This window comes from Typha latifolia, chromosome 1 (genome assembly GCF_019914945.1).
Source record: "Typha latifolia isolate L0001 chromosome 1, TyphaL0001v2, whole genome shotgun sequence".
Classification (NCBI taxonomy): domain Eukaryota; kingdom Viridiplantae; phylum Streptophyta; class Magnoliopsida; order Poales; family Typhaceae; genus Typha; species Typha latifolia.
Window position 1 is genome coordinate 6,536,617 of NC_133086.1, and position 20,721 is coordinate 6,557,337.

The following is a 20,721-nucleotide window of genomic DNA, read 5'->3' on the forward strand; positions in this document are numbered from 1 at the left end:
ATTTTTTTATTTATTTTTATATCTAATCAAATTTACTCTTCAAATAATTAAAATTTAATAATAAAATTAACTAATTAACACAAGTACTAAAGCACTTCTGGCCGTTCTCGGGATCTAATACAGCGGTGAGAGCACCCTTATCCCGACGAAAGGTGACGAGCTTCTCTACATTCCAGCGCCGAGTGTGGGGCCCCGTACAACCCTCCCCTCTTCGTTCCCGATCGTTTATGACCAATAAAAACCCGTCTCTCTCTCTCTCTCTCTCTCTCTCCCCCCACCCCTAATTACTTTGTTCACTTCTCATTATTTTTCCATTTCCCTCTCTCCTTCGACCTTCCAATGGCGATTTACTTTCGATCTCTCTTTCGCTTGTAGCAATCAGCAGAGGCGAATCGAGGTAGGATTGAGTGAGGGAGAGAAGAATCCGCCGCTGCCTCCATGGATCAGGAGAGGGGCACGAGTTCCAACGATCAACAGGTGAGACCATCTCTTCCGAAGAATCTAATGTGTGGGAATCGGATTAGGGTTTTTCTTAGGATTATTCGGCCTCAACCTGACAGAGTTGGACGTTAGACAAGTTCCAGAATGATTCGTAATTCTTAGACCAATTTGAATGATCAAAGTTTGGTATCTTTACATGCATAACTGATCCGCGCTGTTGTGGTTTGCTTTGCATCTCCTCTGGGATACAAATCTTATCAAAGGGGTGCCCCCGAGCTTCTTCGGTTGATTGACGAGTCCCATAGGTTGTTAGAAACAACTTCCTTATCGCCTAGGGACCAGCCTTAGATGGAGTACAGCTCGGATCGGTTTAGATACCTTAGGTGTTATGTCGATATGTAGGCTGATCTTGAATTAAGCCCTCGCAGTAATATGTTCCATTGATTTTACGTATCAATTCTAACTTTTGTTTTAATTATAATTTCTTTTATCTGAAGTTTTTGAACCACCTTGATTAGTAGGTGTACAGTGTTTCAAAACCTTGACATCATCACACAAATGATACAACGGTGCATGAATTGTTGGAGATATTTAATCTAAAGCTAACTAACCAGCAATTTAAAAGTCAATATCTGTTCCAGACGCACATATGTATGTCCAGTTAGTATCAGTTTTGACCCCAAGAAAAACTGAAATATTTAGGCCAAAACAAATTGGTTTTGGTCGACAGTCTTAAACCAAAGTCAAATCACCAATCTTTGTTGGTCTCATCTTAGTAATGAATTTATCCTTTGGTTTTGAGTGAGTTTGGGCAGTTATTTTTCTTCTTGTCCAAAAATCCAAAGTCCAAACCATAAATTTATGTATATGTATATACTTGCAAGACATTTGTGAAAGAGAAAATACATGCACGAAGGTTGTGGATAAAATACAAAGTATTCTCTGCAACAAGCCTTCATCCTCTCTTTTCTTTACAGGCAAGTAAATCAGCTGATAGGGGACCACCTATTCCGTTTGGTGAAATATTATTGTACCAAATTATATTGTCACGATGTTACAAGACGTCCAATTATATGCGGTACCTGCTAGATAACTGATTCAACCCCTATTGATTTTTGTTATTGCAGTTCCAATGGAGGAGTTACTACAAAACTCTACTTCTTTTATCATATCAGAGCTTTGGCGTTGTATATGGTGACTTAAGTACATCTCCCCTTTATGTATATAAAAGTACATTTTCAGGGAGGCTACACCGTTACCAAGATGAAGAGACAATATTTGGCGTGTTTTCCTTGATTTTTTGGACTTTCACTATGATCCCATTGCTCAAGTATGTCATAATTGTGTTGAGCGCGGATGATAATGGCGAAGGTGCGCAATTTGATGTTTTTAAGTTGGTCAGCAAATGAGGCAAGGCAAATAAAATTCTCAGGCTTGGCTTGGTACTTATATTGCTCAAATAATCACAAGCTCAGCTTGAGTTTAAGCACTAATTGATGTTCAAGCTCGGGCAATTCAATATCTGAAAAATTGTGAAACGAGCTTTTAATGAACTAAGTAGACCTTTAATTAAATCAATCAAATTACCTTTGATCAATCTTGGCTTATTATTAGCAGAGCTCTTTAAATAAGATGGAGATGGACTTTTTTGATAAGAAAAGGTGCTGGAAACCAAGCTGTTACCTTGCCAAGCCTGGGTTATTTGGTTCAGATTGTGTGCCCTGCCTGCACCCATGGATTCAATATCTTTTCTTTTTATGCATTTGAGCATTACTTATAACTATGGAAATATGTACAGGAGGAACATTTGCTCTATACTCCCTCCTTTGCAGGCATGCAAAGTTCAGTTTGCTTCCAAATCAGCAAGCAGCTGATGAGGAACTCTCTACATATTATAGGAATGGATTCGAAAATCGCAATCACATTTCTTCTCCACTGAAAAGGTTTCTGGAGAAGCATAAACGGCTGAGAACTTGTCTACTTATTATAGTTTTATTTGGTGCCTGCATGTTAATAGGTGATGGTGTCCTTACACCAGCAATTTCAGGTAAGGATGCTGTGTAATTTATTTCTGTGTTTTCATTTTTGTGTTTAGTTTTTGCCATTGGATAATCTTCAGTTTATTTTTCATAGTCCCTATGGCCTTTGTTATCACATTTCATGTAAGACTCTTCTCTTACAATTTGTGATTTCAGTTTTGTCGTCCATTTCTGGATTGCAAGTCCGTGCCACTGGATTACATGATGGTATGTGCCTTTTCCTTTTTCCTGTGGATTATTAGGTGGTTGTCATATTGTGTTTCTTTGCTGTTGTTTATCTCTTTCTGAATTTGGTTAATGTCTTATTCTAATTTTTTTTATTCCTTGCACAATAAGCTTTTTGTCTTGACCATTTAACCACTCCTAAGATGGTAGTTGGAAAAAGTTTGGCTTGACAGAAACTAGGAAGCATCTGCCAGTGCAAATTTGAAAATGCTGAATGTGGTCATATTGAGGCCATTATGTGATTGAATGATATCACATGAACCATTTTGATTTCCTTACGTAGCAGAATGTACATGTTGCATTCATGGATATACATGTTTTAGTTATGCATAAGGAATATTCCTTCTATATACATATAGCAGAGAACGTGTGTAAACAATCATTATAGCTCGAATAGATCAGATAAGGAACCTTTGCTTGTATTTTCTGATATGGTAAGTTGATAATTGACCTCTCAAATTTTGGAATGTATATAGGGGCTTTCACATGGATGCAACTCAAAGCTTTCAATATAAATTTGTGCTAATATATCATCCAAGGAATGGAACTGACCCCTGAAGCCCTAATATTCCATGCATGCAACTCAGATTGATTTGGCCAACGTAACCAAATAGTGCCAATTATGCACTCACCCTTGATCTCCATTCTCCTCTTCTTTGTGTTATCTAATTGGTCATTCATCTTTGATGGTCCTCAATACTTCTCCTTCTCTTATCTTTCCTTGCTTTAAATAAAAGACAATGGCTTGCGATGGATTAGGGATGTGAAATACAAGGTGAAATACACAATCTTCTATCATTCCTAACTATTTTATCTGAAAAACTCATTGTAGCAGATTTTTTTTTCAAAAAAAAAAAAATTAAATTTGGCGCTCTCTTAATAGCGTCCTCTAAGTCTATACTTTTGGGACCTACATTTGTTAAAGTTTCAAAGTTGCTTACAGAGATTTGCACCATTCTTGTAGGGAAGAAAATATTGTCCTTTTGTCAGCGTAAAAGCTTCAGTATTTTTTTAATCTTGTTGTATTGTTGGTTTCTGTATTTAACTTTTCCCTGGTATACAGGAACGGTGGTAATTATTTCATGCATTGTGCTGATTGGCCTCTTTGCTTTACAACACAGAGGTACTCAAAAGGTGGCATTCCTGTTTGCACCTGTTGTTATCATTTGGCTCTTATGCATTGCTGCAGTTGGAGTATACAACATCATTCACTGGAACCCCAGAATATATCATGCTTTGTCTCCATACTATGTTGTTAAGTTCTTCAAAACGACGGGAAAAGATGGTTGGATTTCTCTTGGAGGAATACTTCTTTCAATAACAGGTGAATGACAGAACCAGCCCTTACTTTGATGCGATCTGCGGCCTTTTCTTTTTCATCTATAAACAACATAGAATTTATGAGTATACGTAACGTTTGCAGGTACAGAAGCTATGTTTGCGGATCTTGGTCACTTCTCTGAAGCATCTATTAGGGTATGCTGAGCTAAGTGTAGTCATCAGATTTATTGTATCAAATTTATGTTGATAGTAACGGAGATAAATAAGGGTTCCAGATAAGAATAATATAAAATGTGACCAAGGGATAATAGGGAATAGCTATACAAGTATAGAAGAAATCTGTTATTTAAGTTGGCATATTAATGTATGGGAGCGCAAGATATCTGTGGATTGTAGTACTTCATACTTCTGTTTAAAGTTATTTCCATTGTTCTTTGAAACAACCAACCCTGCTTTGCTTTAAAGATTATCATATTATTATTATCTCTGAATGATGTTGCTAGAAGTGGTTGTACATTCTAAAAATATTTTCACCATTATATAATAGTTCCACTAAAAGCAACAGGTGCATCTGCTTCTGTAGGAGAGATTTTAAATTAGTGGGACTAGCTCCTTTTTGTTGTTAAGATGAGGAGTTTTTTGTAGTTTGCAACCGTGCAGTTAGTTGAAATTTGGTTTCCATATGTTTTTATCATTTGGATAAAGATCAATACTTTGATCTTCAGTTAAAGAATTCCATCCTCTTATTTACTTGCCAGATTAGCACCATCAATTTCAGTACTCATGTCTGATATATGGAAGACTTTGATAGTTCATAATATGTATTTCAGATCTGTCAATTATTGCAATTCACTCGTCACAGCTTGGAAATATGTATCTCATTACCTCGAGTTAAATTACTTAGTTATAGAGAAAAGGAGAAAACTGAAGGGGATGACTCATCAGCATCCATCAGGCTAGCATGATGCAGATGGGAGAGAAGGGACGCATGGGCTGAAATATTGACCAATGCAAATCAATGAGGAGTCTTGGGGTTCTTCAGCAATGGGGTGCAGGGAGCTAGAGGAGCTATCTAGGCCCCAGACTGACTAGAATTCAAGAATGATGTCCAGTCGCAAGATATTGTTGCTGAGGGCAGTGATCCTGAAAGGACTCACCAATGGACTGAGGGCCCAGACTTGGGATTGGACTGGCACTGCCAATGATTGCTTAGCAAGATTTCTGCATGTCATATGCTGCAACATTATTTAGTAACATGAAATTTTGGCTGGAAAAGGACATATGCGAAAGAAATAAACTCACAACCAGGGCAAGGATTTGATGGCCACAGACAGTGTATGCTCCATAACATGCTTTGTGTCACCTTGTTATGTTCAACTGGGCAAACCATGATGGCTCATTAAGGATGGAGGAAATGATTATTTGATCAGCCTTTGATGATTTTTTACTTATATCATCTGAATAAGAATGGCCTCCATTCATGGCCAACACAGTAGAGTGGTGCAACAAGAAAATCCTTAATGGAGATTTTAAAAGATGACCTGATGAGCCTACGTTTTACTTCAAGTCTTCAATCATATGAATAAAGGGCATCTATTCATGACCTTTTGTTTAGGATACCTAGATAAATTCTCTAGTCTAGCAGTATTTTTATATATTATAATAAATAGAGGATTGAAAAAGAATTAAGGCCTCGACATCCTCAATACAGAATCAATGTCTAGAAATATTTGCAGATGTACTCTATTAAACATGATGTAGCATAGTTGAAATGAATGGAGAGAAGAAAGTGAAATAAGGGCTTAGGCCAGTTTTCATATAGAAAGGGTTATAGAAAAAAAGAGTATTAGGAGAGAATGAGGAGGAAATTTGAAAAAGAATCACACGGAAGAGGGGAAACAAATGGCTAGATTTGTAAGGAAAAGCAGTTTGAAGTTAGAATTTGGAAATGAGGGGTTGTGAGGAGGAAGAAAACGCCATCATGCTGCTAAAAATGTGAAGTATTTAGGAGTTCAGGCTTGTCACTATTAACATAATGTCACTTGGAGAATATTAAATTTTTATGGTCAGCTCAGTGATGTCGCACTGAAGATTGCAGGATTAATATGCAAACTTCTGAAGATTTGAAGACATTAATTTAACAAATACATGAGTTCGTTTGCTATATTTGGAGGATCTTTTTTCCTTCCAAATCAATATTGATTTCATGTCACTTGTTCAATATCATGACTTATATATCCTCTACGTTTGGCAATGTGAAGCTTTGATGATTCATTGCACTTCTGAGAAACTCCACACCGGTTGAACATATTTGTTTGATTGACTCCCTAGGATCAACATTTTCTTGTTTATATAGTATTTATTACCTGTGATGTCCTACACATTTCAGATGTTCATGCATTCCTATAATAATTCATATTTCTCAATTTTGTGCTTTCCACCAAGAAATTATTCAATGTTACTCTTTTCTGCTTCCATCTAATTTTCCTATATTAATTCCACCTGTCTATATGCAGCTGGCATTCGTGTGTGTCATTTATCCCTGTTTAGTACTGCAATATATGGGCCAGGCAGCATTTCTTTCTAGAAACTTCTCTGATGTGCCTACAAGCTTTTATGAATCTATTCCACGTAAGTCTCCATTTATACTATTAGTAGTATAGATTTCATTTTTTTCAATATGATAACTTTTGAAATTATATCGTTGTCTATCTTGCAGGTCCTGTTTTCTGGCCTATCTTTGTGGTGGCAACTCTTGCTTCTATTGTTGCTAGCCAAGCTGTCATTTCAGCAACATTTTCAATTGTCAAGCAGTGTCATGCTTTGGGTTGTTTTCCTCGTGTCAAGGTTGTTCATACATCAAGATGGATCTATGGTCAGATATATATACCTGAGATAAACTGGATCCTGATGGTCCTCTGTTTGGCTGTAACAATCGGCTTCCAGGACACAACAGTTATTGGAAATGCTTATGGTAAGTGGTTACATACTTACATTATAAGGGCATATTGGTATATGTATATGCTAATACATCATCTTAATGTATTTTTCCATTGTTTTTTTATAATCATGTTTATTTCTTCAATGGGTATATCTTGTCTTGCCAACTGTGCATTCTTAATCTGCTAAAAGAAAGTTGCTAATGGGCCCATATGTATATAAGGACATCATCTAAGCTGGGTATCCTGTTAATTTCAGGTATTGCTTGTATGACGGTTATGTTTGTGACAACATGGTTGATGGCATTAGTTATCATCTTTGTATGGGAAAAGAATGTCATCTTTGCCTTGTTATTCCTCTTATTTTTTGGATCAATTGAGGCCATATATCTTTCCTCTTCTCTCATAAAAGTTCCCCAAGGAGGATGGGCACCTCTTGCACTCTCTTTTGTCTTCATGGTTATCATGTATGTATGGCACTATGGGACACGGAGAAAATATCTGTTTGACCTTCAAAACAAGGTGTCAATGAAATGGATTCTCACCCTCGGCCCCAGCCTTGGAATAGTTCGTGTCCCTGGAATTGGACTCATTTACACAGAGCTAGTGACAGGAGTACCTTCTATCTTCTCCCATTTTGTTACAAATCTTCCTGCTTTCCATCAAGTTTTAGTCTTTGTTTGTGTGAAGTCAGTGCCAGTGCCGTATGTTCCACCAGACGAACGATATCTTATAGGACGGATCGGACCTAGACCCTACCGAATGTACAGGTGCATTATTAGGTACGGTTACAAAGATGTGCAGAGGGATGATGACAATTTTGAGAACCATTTGGTGATGAGCATTGCGAAGTTCATTCAGATGGAAGCTGATGAAACTTCCTCCTCTGGGAGTTATGATGCATCTACCGAAGGGAGAATGGCTGTCATACAAACTTCTGATGCATCTTGCACAAGGCTGGTAATGGCAGATGCTGATGACGATATAGGTGCCTCCATTACTTTTAGAAGCAGCAAATCAGAAACACTTCAGAGCTTGCAGTCAATATACGAGCAGGAATCACCGAGTTTAAGCCGCCGACGCCGGGTGCGCTTTGAGCTGCCTGAATCACAGCATATGGATCCTCAAGTGAAAGAAGAGCTATTGGCACTTGTAGAGGCTAAGCATGCTGGTGTTGCATACATCATGGGCCATTCTTATATTAAGGCCAGGAGAAATTCCTCTTTCCTGAAGAAGTTTGTCATAGATGTTGCTTACTCTTTCCTCCGGAAGAACTGTAGGGGGCCATCTGTGGCCTTGAACATCCCTCACATCAGTCTCATTGAAGTTGGTATGATCTACTATGTCTAGTCGGTTAGGTAATTGCGAGAGATGGTGTAAGATATCTATCTGATGGCCGCTGAGCAAGGTAAGTTGTTCATTGCCATCTATTGAAGTTTAGCTGACAGTTACCAACTTAGTAAGTTTTTAATTCTACCTTTTAGTCGATATTTTATGTTGTCAGGAACTGTATCATAATCAGTGGAAAGTCTTTTTGAGTATGCCATGACAATCAGTAGTTAATATTTTACCCGTCTAAATCCTTCGTTTCACTTTGTTTGGTTTGTGATAAATACTATCTCCTTGTGGGAAGTTGCAGAGCAGAAGAAAACGAGATTACGGAAGACTAAACTTACTTCTACCAAGTGCACTTTACTTGCAAGAGGTCCTACTTTTGTCTTTCGCGAAGGTGATCTTACTAGGATCTTTTGTCCGTACGTATACTATCTAGAGTTCACTTGAGGCGATTTTTCTAGGATCTTTTTCTGTACGTATACCCCTCGCAGAGTCTCTTATTTATGTGTAAACTGTATAACCTTATAAATTTGATATTTGCACATAAAAACTTCTCAAAATCCTTCTCTCAGGTCGTTATTATTATTATTTTTCATTATTTATACTCAAATCATCTGAAAATCTTTTTGAGTTATATGACATTATATATATATATATATATATATATATAGCTAGATGGCTTTTAATCCTTTTTTTATTCCATTATGCAAAATTTGCAAGTAAATTAGGCACAATCTGTCCCCTTGGTAGATAACCACTTTCTCAAAGGCTCAAATCTTCCTTTCAATTGTGAAATAGGAACAATCTTCTTCTTGCATAAGCCTTCTTATTCTAAAATTAATAACTAAACAATAATTAAGTGAACAACGCCAAAGTGAATGGGGCCTTAATATTTACCTAGCTCCAGCTAAGGCTTGAAGTAAGATTGTATGATCCAGCTCAAGCATGACCCCTTTAAACTTCCCCTACTCGTAACCACAATATAAGACACACGGAAATTAACCATGAAAACATAATGGAAGTTGTGGTAGTAAATCCAGTTTCCAGTAATCCATCCGTGTTTTCCCAGTAGCGTTTGGACTAAAACATAGCTCCACCAAGCAAGCAGTGTTACTCTGGACGGGACTAAATATCAAACATAAGATTAGTGGCTGCCATACTGGCCAACCTACAACATAATCTGTCAAGAGAGCAGTATTTCTTTATGATGAACTGGATGAGATTGAGTTGTTGTGAATGGTCTGTCTTCCCTGCACGAACACTTCTGTAGCAGTCTGTAGTCCAACAATCTTATAGTTGATGTAAATAAAATTTGCATGTGAAAAATTAGAAACTAAAGTAATAGTCACACAAAATGTGATATCATGAACGCATTTTAAAACAAATGGTAAAAGCTAGTTGGTAAAAATATTTTACAGAAATTGATTTCAATTGAGTTGTTCATGGAACAATTAATCTCATAGCTAAACAGAAACCCTCATGACATTTAATAGATCTTTTCTACATGGACTCTACAGTAAAGACAAAATAACTACATATAAGCATACCCGTCTTCTTCTGATCACAGCTCTTTCTTCTCTGTTTCATTCCAATTGGCAATATGTTTTTGCTCAAGGAAGTATTACTTTCCACACTTCATCTGCAGCTTGTCGCTCAGATTTCTGAATTTGGTAAATTAGTTGTTGTGAGTAGAATCAACAGAATCTTCATACATAGAACATCTCCCCCAAGGGAACTGATAGCTAGCTATCTTCTGTTTCCTTTCACAAATACTTTGGCACCTTTTTCCGATTCTTAACCACAGTTGATGAAAGACATCGGTGCCAACCAAGTCGCTTAGACCTTTGATCGGGCATGCCGTACATAAGATTGTTGTTAGTTGTTTAACTTATATCCATGATGATATCATACATTCCTCACAGAGTTTTCCATCACCAAAGCATTGCTATTCATCTCATCAACTGGGATTCCCTTCTCTTTCATCTCCTCCTGAAGGGCAAGTGCCTTAACTTCATCTCCACATATTTTGTAGGCACGCACTAGTAAGCTATACATGTCACTGTCAGGAGTAATGTTATTCTGTAACATTTGTCCATACAACTTGTCAACCTCTTGTATTTTTCCCTCATTAGCCATAGCACTGATAAATGCATAATACGTCTTTAATGCAGGTTTGATGCCTAGGTTTCCCATTTCTTCATATAGTTCAGAAGCTCTACTAGTATTGCCAACATTGCAGCATCCTGAGATTAGCGTGTTATATGTGATCACATCAGGGATCAATCCTTCATCTCTTAAACGACATGCCATTTCCTCAGCTTTAGATACATGTCCTTCTCCACAAAAACCTTTTATAAGAGAATTATAAGTTACAATACTTGGAGAGATCCCTTTACCCTTCATGTCGTCAATCATCCGAGAAGCTTTATTAATAGCACCAGTATCAACATATGCATCAATAAGCATGTTGTAAATCCGTACATTTGGTAAGACATCTCTATCCACCATGCTGGTGAAGATTGCTTCGGCTTCCACTATCTTCCCCTTCTTGCACAAGGCATTCACGAGAGAGCCATAAGACACAATATTTGGTTTGAGACCCATCTCCTCTTGCATGTCATTTAGAATACTGAAACACCTTTCAAACTGTCCATCCCTCCCATAAGCATCAATCAGGGTATTGTATGTCTCTACTTTAGGGGCCACTCCATTTTTCACCATCTCATTTACTAAATTTTCGGCGTCTTCCATCCTATTTAGCTTGCAAAATCCATTTATAAGTGAATTATAAGTGATGTGGTCTGGCCTTGCTTTACGCAAACTCATCTGCATCATCACCGACGAAGCCCTCTCTAAGTCACCAATCCGGCAATAACCATCAACAATCGTATTGTAAATCACAGTCGTCGGAGCCATCCCCTTCTCCACCATTCTTTCCAGCACGTCTTCTGCCTTAGAAACTTTTCCATCCTTGCAAAGACCATTCAACAAAATACTACAAGTATAATCCCCAATCTTGACACCCTTCCTAACAGATTCTTCAAAGAGAGCAAGGGAAGCCTCCGTATCCCCACACCTTGAATGCCCATCAAACAGAATGCTATATGTAAACCCATCCGGCACCAGCCGATTCGCCACCATCTCTTCCAACAAACCCCTCGTTTCCTCCACCCGGCCAGCACGACAAAGCCCAGAAAGCAAAACATTATATGTGATCACATTCGGCTTAACACCTAAATCCACCATCCTACCTCTCAACCCAAAAGCAGCATCCAAATTCCCAACCTTGCAATACCCATCGATCATCGTATTGCAAGTAACAAGGTTTGTTGCCACTCTCCTCTCAGTCATTTCATCGAACAGCTTAACGGCATCTTCTCCTCGCCTCTCCTTCCACAGGGCAGCAATCAACACATTGTAGGAGAAAGTATCCGCCTTTACTCCATCTCTCCTCTCCATCCGCGCCAACAAATCCAACGCGCCATCGAGATCCCCAGACTTCGCCGCGGCTTGTATCGCCTTGTTGTAGGCGAAGACGTCGGGTCGAGTCCCCGAGGCTTCGATCTGCGAAAAGACGAATTGAGTATCCTTGTATCGGCGAAGGGAGACAAGAGTTTCGAGGAAGAGGTTGCAGGAGGAGAGGGAAGGGAACGGGAGGTGGTCGCTGGCGATGTAAGACAGGAGTCTGAGGCCGTCGTCGGCAAGCCTGAGGTCGGCGCAGGCGGCGATGAGGACGCTTCCGGCGGAGAAGAGTAGGGGCGTGGAGGAGAGGGGTAGGGTTTGGTAGAGGTGGAAAGGGGAAGGGAAGAGGTTTGGTTGGGAGGAGACTAGGGTTTTGGTTAGGTTGACGGCGGCGTGGAAGCGGTTTAGCTCGAGGAGGGAGACGAGCTTTGTTATGGGCTCTGTGGTCGGATTGGGTGGTAGGGAGGTCAGAGATCGCCATGGGAGGAGAGAAAAGAGGATTTGGATGGGATTTTGTGGTTTGTTGAGGGTAGATCGGAGTAGTTGCGCCATTTTCCCCCTTCTTTTTTCTTCCCGGTGAGGAGGAGAGGTTTAAAAAAGGTTTTAAAAAGGAGATGATGCTAGAAACGACCATCAAGACACTAATATACATACACATAGATAGTAGAATTTGTTATATTGAAGGTGTTAAATTGAAAAAAAAAAGAGCCACGATCTTATTCTTAACATTTTTTTTAATCTAAAATATGGGTTGAATGCTCTGTTGTGAGCCTAAAATTAATTACGAGACAGTCCGTCACATAATATTTTGTTAATAAATAAATTTAAGCATTTTATAGGTTTTAGATCATTAAAAAATTTAATGTATCATTATAACAAAATAAATAAGAGGGTCTAGGTCCAACAAAACACTATCTATCTTGCCATATGTTTCACTTCAACCTTTTATGCTAACAAGTAGCATCAATAAAAGTATTAGCTAACTCATAATCAGAGACTTATTTTTATCAGAATGAACTCATTTGAACAGAAAATATTTACTAGAGGCAGCAGTGGAAGAGAATAGTTTTTAACATTACTTGTGAGCTAAAGAAAGGTGGTTTTTTTTCTTAAAATCACCTGGCAATTGGGAAGTTGATATGCAAATATCCAAATGTCCTTTGGAGTGAAGGATAAAATTTCGGTTTAGTCGTAGGCTGAAATCCGAATAATGTTTCATGTTGAAAGTAACTCTTCTTTTTCATGTGAAAGCAATCTGAGCAGCTCTCTGACTATGTTTGATGAATCAGCAACCTGAAGATACCAGTAGAGCCATTTGATAAACTACAACTTGAGTTCAACTAGAAGGCCTACACAGGAGTAGAAACCTGAATCAATTAGCAGATCAGTTGGAATACTGATGGATATAAACCTTTTACACCTAGGCACAAATTAATAGGATTTTTAAGAGAATGATTAAATTAAGCATTCAGAATATTTCCAGTACAACATCACTTGTCTCAAGCAAGTCTAATCATATATTACTCGAGTCTCCAGAGGTGGTGCTCATATAAAGGCTGAAAAGGTACAAAAAACAAACATTTGGACAAGTGAAGAGACCAAACCCCAGTAGCCTTTGCTTACATAGGTTTGCTTGAAAGACTGAAACTGGTTGCTTGCTCTGAGAAGAACTATGTACCTGAGGCAGTAAAGCTCTAATGCTGATAGCATGGAGGTAAGCCATGTAATATGATCTTTCCTCTTTTCTATTTTAAATATCAAGGAATGAAGAGAAAACAGCAAGCAGATTTAGCTTGCTTTGGAATTATTAAAAAGGAAAGAGAGAAGACCACAGTGTTCTGCTATGCCTTCTCTAGGTCGGCTGCAGCTTTTATTCAGATGAGAGGAAGTTGCTTGGATAAAGATTGTATGAGCAGGACTGTCAGAACAAATGTGGGATGAACAAATATCACATGAAGGACTTGTGGAAGACTTGAATTAGTGCGAGTGAAGATAGAACGCATGGATGCCCCATCTTCCACTCGGTCAAGGGGGAAGGATTTTGTTTTGGAGAGCAACTATATCTGGAAGAGAGCTCTCTCAGTTTGTGCTAGAGATCTCGCCACCATCTCTTGTGCTGCTGCTGCCACTGGTTGTAGAAACCTGAGGATGGATAAGAGGGTGGGGAACAAAACCTCCCTTTGAGAAGATTGAACCAATGGAGGAAGAAATATTCTCAGATGATGATATTCTGGTGGCAAATGACTCCATAGAGAAGAATTCAGGTCGCTGCTCTGAGGATGATGGAGGAGCCATTGTAGCAACAGAAAATCTAATTGAATGGGGAGCAAGAGGCATGTCAGAAAGCGAAGATGCCGAAAGACTGTAGCTAAGAGTACTCATTGGATGATCAAACTTGCACGTCGGCCCAAATTTGCAAACTCCATGCTGAGCATAGTATGTACAAGGTTGAGCACCCTATGTAGAAAGAAAAAGCTCATGTAAGAATTTAACCAGATAGTGAACTGGAGAAAAAGAATAAAGAAAATCAGAAATCAGAAATCATTACAAATAGACAAGGTAGTATATATGAGCTAACGACTTCAAATGTGAAGATACTACTTTATACTTACATTAGGTGAAATAAAAGAACATATTGGTCCAGGACTTCTTAATATTACCTAAAGTTAGTTTGTCTTTACTTTTTTTCTCGTTCAGTTTATCTTTCTTTAATTGTTCCATCACATCTTTTTTCTTTACCATGACTATCCTGCCAACACAAATCAAACCCATAGTACATGATTCTTTCAAAAAATGTACCAACCCTGTGTAACGCAAGCGTGAGGCTGAACCCAATATAGACATATGGTGAGAGTCATGATATGGACAGGTAAAAAAATGTTGGATATACAACATAAGCCACCATAAATAGTTTCTCTCAAATGACCAAGAATAAAAACTCAATATGTTGCAGCATTAAAAATCTTGTTTTGCTCAGGAAGCATGCAACCAGTTCCACAATGCGCAAGATCTATTGGATTACACTACTAAAAAAGAAAAAGATGTTAGATGTGCTTGAGATAATAAGGGTTGTCAGGATCAAGTATAAAAAACAATTCTTTGCTCATTAATATCCTCAATAGTTAGGGAATTGGATGCATATAACTAGTTTCAACTTTCAAGTGTACAAGCCTATATACAATTACATAAGAGACTAAAAGGAAAATTCGAAATGTGTTGAAATACTAAGATTTATCAAGATGAAGTAATAAAAGAGACTCCAGTATTGCCATAGTTGGGGAGTCGGATGCTGAATACTTTCTTGATTTTTTTTAATGATTCAACTCTCTCATGTACAAATATGAAAAGAGTATGTTTGCTTAGAAATTGAAACTACTATCAAAGTAATAAGTCTTGTATTGGCCTATTTCCTAACTCTAAACAAAAGTTGCACTGCCCTGTCCTAAATATAGTAATATCTGTATCAAAAAAATTATAAAATTTAATGAACTTACTCGTTCTTAATATTCGCCTCTGGGCAGACTATGTCGAAGTTTATTTATTTGCCCTCTTTGTATATATCATCTCCAGCAACTGAATTTAGGAGCTTGCATTCAGCACCTTCTTGTTAAATTGAGTATTAAGAGCACTTTTCTTCACTTCAAACTCAAATCTAGCATGTAACCTGGAGAATGATTGCCAATCTACCAAATGCAGCTATTCTTTCTAAATACGGCCTTCATTTTTCAGTGATCTACCAAGACATGGCGATAGAAGACTAGACACATCAATGCCCTTCTTTCAAGCCTCCTCTCTTACATCCACAATTTCATTGTAAGAGAAAGGCATTCTAATAGAAGTTTTCCAAGTTTTTCTATATAACTTATATAAGTAACTACTGACCGAATGATCAAGATGTGGTTCCAGAGGGATGAGCAATGCAAAAAATGAAACTCAGTTTCAATACAAGGTTATCAACTTTTACTAATTAAATGAAATATAAAATCATATGGACTTTGAAATCCAAATAAATTTATTGTAGAAGCTGAGAGGTTTATCATTAACAGATGATGGAATCACATTGCTATTCTAGCTTACACTGCCTGCAATTTCCGTGAGTCTGGAAGCTACAGTTTCTATTTCCTCAATCACTATAACTGTATAACCAATGGTGAAGTGCAACTGTGCAAGAATCAGACAGTATAAGTGTTCAACATTTCTCAATGCTTAGGAGATGCTATTTGACATGGGAAGAAAATAATGATACAAGGAATCAAATCAAATTTCTATATCATGACAGAATAGCAGGTTGTAGAGATGCATACCGGACGAAGAGGGAGACCAAGAGGGCTAAGAACACAATTAGATTTTGGTATGTTCCGGTCTGGAGGATGATGGTATTTACATGCAGCACCAAATCTACAATCACCTGTCCTCATGTAAAACTGACACTCAGGCTGATCGGGCCTCTCCGGAAACATGTAATCTCTCTGTCTACTGTTAGAAGGTCCAGCAGAGGAAGACACTGGCACATAAGAACCTGCGTAAGCAGGCATTGAAGGAGGCATTTGATGTGATAAGCCATACGCTGGTCCTGGTTGAACTGTTTGTTGTCCACCTGGGGACACTAACGGATTTACAGGTGCCTGTTTCACATGAAAAAATTCAGGATAAGAGATCCACTATTCTATTGGAAACTTCTACCTTTACAGCAGGAAAGTAATGAACTACATGCACATTATATTTTCACAAACCGGATAAGGACTCCACCCCTGCACTGGGACGACTCCAGGAGAGAGCAGCATGGGACCATAAGAGCTCGACATATATGATCCAGGCAGCATTGGAGGCCTCCCAACTTGCCAACTTGCCATAGGTGGGATCTGATGAGTTGAGGGAACTGAAGAAGGCTGCACCACTGGATAAGTTGGAGCTGCAGGTGATGGAAGTGAAGCATCACCAAGTTGTGGGTGATGGAATTTACAAGAAGAGCCAAACTTGCATTGGCCTGTCTTCATATAGTAGGAGCACTCTTTCTCACCCTGCATTTTGAAAAGCTTGATTGGCACATTTCCAATGAACAAATGTGAAAGCATTCAGTACTCAAAAGCAGTAACATTAAACAAAATAAACAAAGCCCTAACCGGCCGCAGGGGATATCCATAGTAGTTTAACATGACCGGCATCACGGATCCACCTCCTTCTCTTGGGTGGTGATACTTGCAAGTAGAACCGAATTTGCAAGTCCCAGTCTTCAAAAAATACTGCAAAACATTCACATTATCATGGAGCAAGGAAAACAGAATCACAGGGATTTGCACAACATCTATTTCCCTCATTACAACAAGTTCAATTCTGATATTTTTATCTCATATATTATAGCTTTTTTATAGGAAAATGAAATCCAAGCCAGAAAGAGCAAGTTAGTACCTCACAGTGAGGTTGCCCCACTCGCTCTGGATATTCTGCTGCTCCAGTTCTTCCAGCACCAGGAAACTAAAATCCAAGACAAAATGTGATTTAAATTATTATCATTATCACCAAAGTGTTAACAATAGCGATCAACCATAAAGTTCTCATCTTTCTGATTTAATAAATCTTGTGTCATTATTTTCATATTCAAGAGCAAGAAGAAACAAAACCACATACACGTAACCTTGTTAGAGATGTAAATGATTTTAGAAAGGTCAGAAAAGTCCTAGTTGAATTGGCCCCAGAGAAGCAGACATCCAGATCCTAAAGGTGAATCAAAAGATTACTCAACTATCAGCAACAGCCAAAAAAAGTTATCTTTCTGAATTCAATGATTCAAGATGAAATCTTGTTCCCTAAATTCATACAGAAGGCCAAGAAGTAACAAGACCACACACATTTTTAACTTTAAACAAGAAGGGATTTATGATTTTTAAAATGCAATACAGTGAGCCTAGCTGAATCCCACAAAAGTGAACATCTGGTTTCTTAATCGTCAGCGATAAACAGTAAAAATAGAGTCGTCACGTGCATACAAACTTAACCATTAGAGATGTAGTTGATTTCCAATTTCCACAAGGTCAGTAAAGTGAGCCTCAGTTTACTTGGTCCCAAAGAAGCAAACACCAAGGACAGTTGGGTGAATGAAAAGATTACCCAATTTTCAGCAGTAGCCAACAAACAAAAAGTTCCCATCTTTCTAGATACAATAACTCTACAAATATTGCTTTTGTTAGAGTATAAAGCATTTCCTATCAACTTAAGTTTTTAAAGTAATTGATAATTTAATATGGTATCAGAGTAATAGGTCTTGAGTTCAAATCTCATTAGGTATATCTGTCATTTAAATAATAAAATCCTTTACCTATTTAATTCAAACCCAATTCTTGAGCCTATTAGAAAATTTTGAGCCTAGAAATGAGGGGTTGTGTTAGAGTATCAAAGGTTCTCTAAATTTAATATTTTAGTGTAGTTGGTAAGTTAATAGCTTCACTAATTCATAACTCAAACCAAGAAGAAATAAAACTATACACAATTTAATTACAATTAACAGAGATGTAAATAACTTCCAAATGAATGTCAGAGAGGCCAAGATGAAATGGTCACAAAAAACAGACATGAATATCCTAAAGATGAATGAAATATCCAATTGTCAACAATAGCCTATAAGCATAAAATTCTCATCTTTCTGAATTCAATAGTACAAGAGGAAATCTTTATAAAATTCACACCCAAATCAAGAAGCAACAAAGTCACATCCTTCATAACTTTGACAGTCAGGTCTATCAGCAATTTCTAAAAGGACAGAATAGTGAACCCTGTCTGAATTGGTCCAAGTAAAATGGATGGTAAGATCCTTGGGATGAATGAGAGATTGCCCAATTGTCAGAAATAGCCGATAAGCGTAGAAGTTATCATCTTTCCAAATTCAATCATACAGGAGGAAATCCTGCTACATTAAATTCACAGTCAAGACCAAGAAGAAACAAAGCCACACATACTGTTAGTTTAATAATCATAGGTATCAATAACTTCCAAGCATGAAGTTCCCATCTTTCTGGATTCAATAAGAAAAGACGAAATCCTGCTTCATTAAATTCATACTCAAGACCAAGAAGAAACAATGCCACATTAGATTTAACCTTAATGATCAGAGATATAAGAACTTCCAAAAGAAGGTCAGTAAAGTGACCCTAGTTGCATCAGTCCCAGAAAAGAAGACACGAGATCTTTATAATGCATGGAAAAGATTACCCAATTGTCAGCAATAGGCAACTAACATAAAGTTCTCATTTATTTTTAAATTCAGTAACTCGACAAAATCTTGCTCCATTAATTTCACAATGAGATGAAGAAGCACGAAAACCACATGCATTTTAACTTTACTGTAACAACTGGACATGTAAATAACTTCCAAAAGAAGCAAGTACAGTGAGCCCTAGCTGAATTGGTCCCAATAAAGTAGAATCCATACCGCCCCACCACGATTGCGAGGGTGATTGTATCGACATCTCTTGCCATAGCCGCATGTCCCGGTGCGGAGGTAGAAGGTGCACTCTGGCTCGCCGGGCCTCTCCGGGTACGGGAGATTGCCGCTGCCGTCGCCGCCCAATCCCAACCTCCACATTGACTCTACGACGCCAAGCAACAAAAGCACAATAAATATTACCACCTACTGCTTTTAACTCAATGTCAACTTCCATTCCACACACTAAACCCTCAAAAGCAAACCCAAACCTAACACCATCCCACCAATAAAAAAAAAAATCTCCCCCGCCCCCCCCCCCCCCAAAATCAGGAAAAACCGGAAACACTCATCAAGGATCGAAGCTAACCACCTTCGAGACCGGTATTAGGATCCTGGTAAAATCCCTCCCCGGGGGCGATGCCTCGTCCGTACAGCTCCATCTCCGGGCGATGCGGGCCGAGGTGGAGTTCTGGAATGTTCCGGAAGCTGCGATTGGGCGAGTTTGAGGGAATGGAAGGAGATTGTCGTCCAAAAACCGATCGATTCCGCTCGATCGAATTATTCCCTAATTTTTCTCACACACACTCTCTCTCCGCCTCTCTCTCTCTCTCTCTCTCTCTCTCTCTCTCTCTCTCTCCGTCTTCAAAGCGCTTTGATTCTTCTTTGGACTCTTTTCGTCTGTTGGTTTATATACCCGCCACAAAAGGTCGTTTTTTTAATTTAGAACAAAGCTTAGGGGTGGGTGGACCCATAATATGTACCCAAACGTACCCCCACAATATTATGAGAATGGAACTCAAGCTTAGAGTCCTTTTTATCAATATTGTACCCTAAATACCCCTTCCTATTTCCTTCTCCCTTATTTTAATATCCTACTACGTTAATTTTATTTTGTTTTAGGGACTAATTTTAGTGCTAATACTGAGTAGCCCTACGTTATTTCTTAGATAACGTGGCGCGATTCGGTGCGTTGCTGAAATGAGGGGGAGAAGAAAATGTCGGCAATGGGGCTCGCCCAAGGGTGTCTCAATAATTGCCCACATTAAAAAGGGTAATAGAATGATGGCATTTCCGTGATTAAACGGCAACATTTCGGGTGGTTTCGTAGCGTGCGCTGTCCGGGCGAGACGAAGGGGGCCGGGTCCCACCTGCGCGCAGCGAATACGGACACAAAAGCGTGACGTCATGTTCTACCAATGGGACGGAGACGCGTGGGAGGTGTGAGGAAATGGGGCCCACGGTCACGTGCTTGGGGGAGAGAGAGAGAGAGATGCGCGGTGGGGGGCGCTGGTACTAAGGGAAGCCAGGACCGCCGTGGAAGTTGGCGCGGCGCGGGAATCTTGGCGCTGGCGACGGAACCAACGGTTGATGCGACGTCCACGTCACCTTTGGGGGTTGTTCCTGGGTAGCTTAGCTTATGACTTTTGTAGTGGTTGGAGTGGAACCGAAGACGACCTAGATGTTTGTTTGAAAACTTCACAATATTTTTTATTTTTATTTTATGGAAAGCCCGTAGATATATATATATATATATATATATCCAGTCAAATTTTATATGCAAAATGAGAGATATTTTGAA

General features: G+C 38.7%; 3 protein-coding genes across 5 annotated transcripts; 1 reads left to right on the top strand and 2 right to left on the bottom strand.

Annotated features, from left to right (window-relative positions):
- The first annotated feature begins 299 nt into the window (after positions 1–299).
- LOC140795279 (probable potassium transporter 2) lies at positions 300–8,831 on the top strand. Of its 3 annotated transcripts, none has more exons than XR_012110281.1 (10): positions 300–477; positions 1,569–1,812; positions 2,240–2,488; positions 2,637–2,687; positions 3,769–4,029; positions 4,129–4,181; positions 6,503–6,617; positions 6,706–6,960; positions 7,185–8,333; positions 8,559–8,831. XR_012110281.1 is itself a non-coding variant. In XM_073147777.1 (9 exons), the coding sequence occupies exons 1-9, from the start codon at positions 439–441 to the stop codon at positions 8,273–8,275; spliced, it is 2,358 nt and encodes a 785-aa protein (XP_073003878.1). In that variant the 5' UTR covers positions 300–438; the 3' UTR covers positions 8,276–8,505. The 3 variants fall into 3 exon arrangements, 1 of the variants encoding a protein (XP_073003878.1); XR_012110280.1 differs by having other exon boundaries at positions 8,565–8,831; XM_073147777.1 differs by lacking the exon at positions 8,559–8,831 and having other exon boundaries at positions 7,185–8,505.
- Positions 8,832–9,617: 786 nt separating this feature from the next.
- Positions 9,618–12,377, bottom strand: LOC140788933 (uncharacterized). The gene has a single exon (XM_073138479.1). It carries the CDS (start codon positions 12,272–12,274, stop codon positions 10,166–10,168), a length of 2,109 nt encoding a protein of 702 aa, XP_072994580.1. The 5' UTR covers positions 12,275–12,377; the 3' UTR covers positions 9,618–10,165.
- A 776-nt stretch (positions 12,378–13,153) lies between these two features.
- LOC140788939 (zinc finger CCCH domain-containing protein 6-like) lies at positions 13,154–19,806 on the bottom strand. The gene is made up of 7 exons (XM_073138492.1): positions 19,513–19,806; positions 19,149–19,306; positions 17,132–17,197; positions 16,846–16,965; positions 16,456–16,743; positions 16,027–16,347; positions 13,154–14,179 (listed from the first exon to the last, which is right to left on the bottom strand). Exons 1-7 carry the CDS (start codon positions 19,580–19,582, stop codon positions 13,802–13,804), a joined length of 1,401 nt encoding a protein of 466 aa, XP_072994593.1. The 5' UTR covers positions 19,583–19,806; the 3' UTR covers positions 13,154–13,801.
- Between the last annotated feature and the right edge of the window lie 915 nt (positions 19,807–20,721).

What these genes read in the sequence shown, in the direction of transcription:
- LOC140795279 (XM_073147777.1), top strand. Translation starts at nt 439, where the DNA reads ATGGATCAGGAGAGGGGCACGAGTTCCAACGATCAACAG. An exon ending in CGAGTTCCAACGATCAACAG is followed by an intron (nt 478 to 1,568) that starts GTGAGACCATCT and finishes TTGTTATTGCAG; the next exon opens with TTCCAATGGAGGAGTTACTA. An exon ending in CCTTACACCAGCAATTTCAG is followed by an intron (nt 2,489 to 2,636) that starts GTAAGGATGCTG and finishes TTGTGATTTCAG; the next exon opens with TTTTGTCGTCCATTTCTGGA.
- LOC140788933 (XM_073138479.1), bottom strand. Translation starts at nt 12,274, where the DNA reads ATGGCGCAACTACTCCGATCTACCCTCAACAAACCACAAAATCCCATC.
- LOC140788939 (XM_073138492.1), bottom strand. Translation starts at nt 19,582, where the DNA reads ATGGAGCTGTACGGACGAGGCATCGCCCCCGGGGAGGGATTTTACCAG. An exon ending in AGGGGTGGAGTCCTTATCCG is followed by an intron (nt 16,348 to 16,455) that starts GTTTGTGAAAAT and finishes CATGTGAAACAG; the next exon opens with GCACCTGTAAATCCGTTAGT. An exon ending in TTGGTCTCCCTCTTCGTCCG is followed by an intron (nt 14,180 to 16,026) that starts GTATGCATCTCT and finishes CTTTCTACATAG; the next exon opens with GGTGCTCAACCTTGTACATA.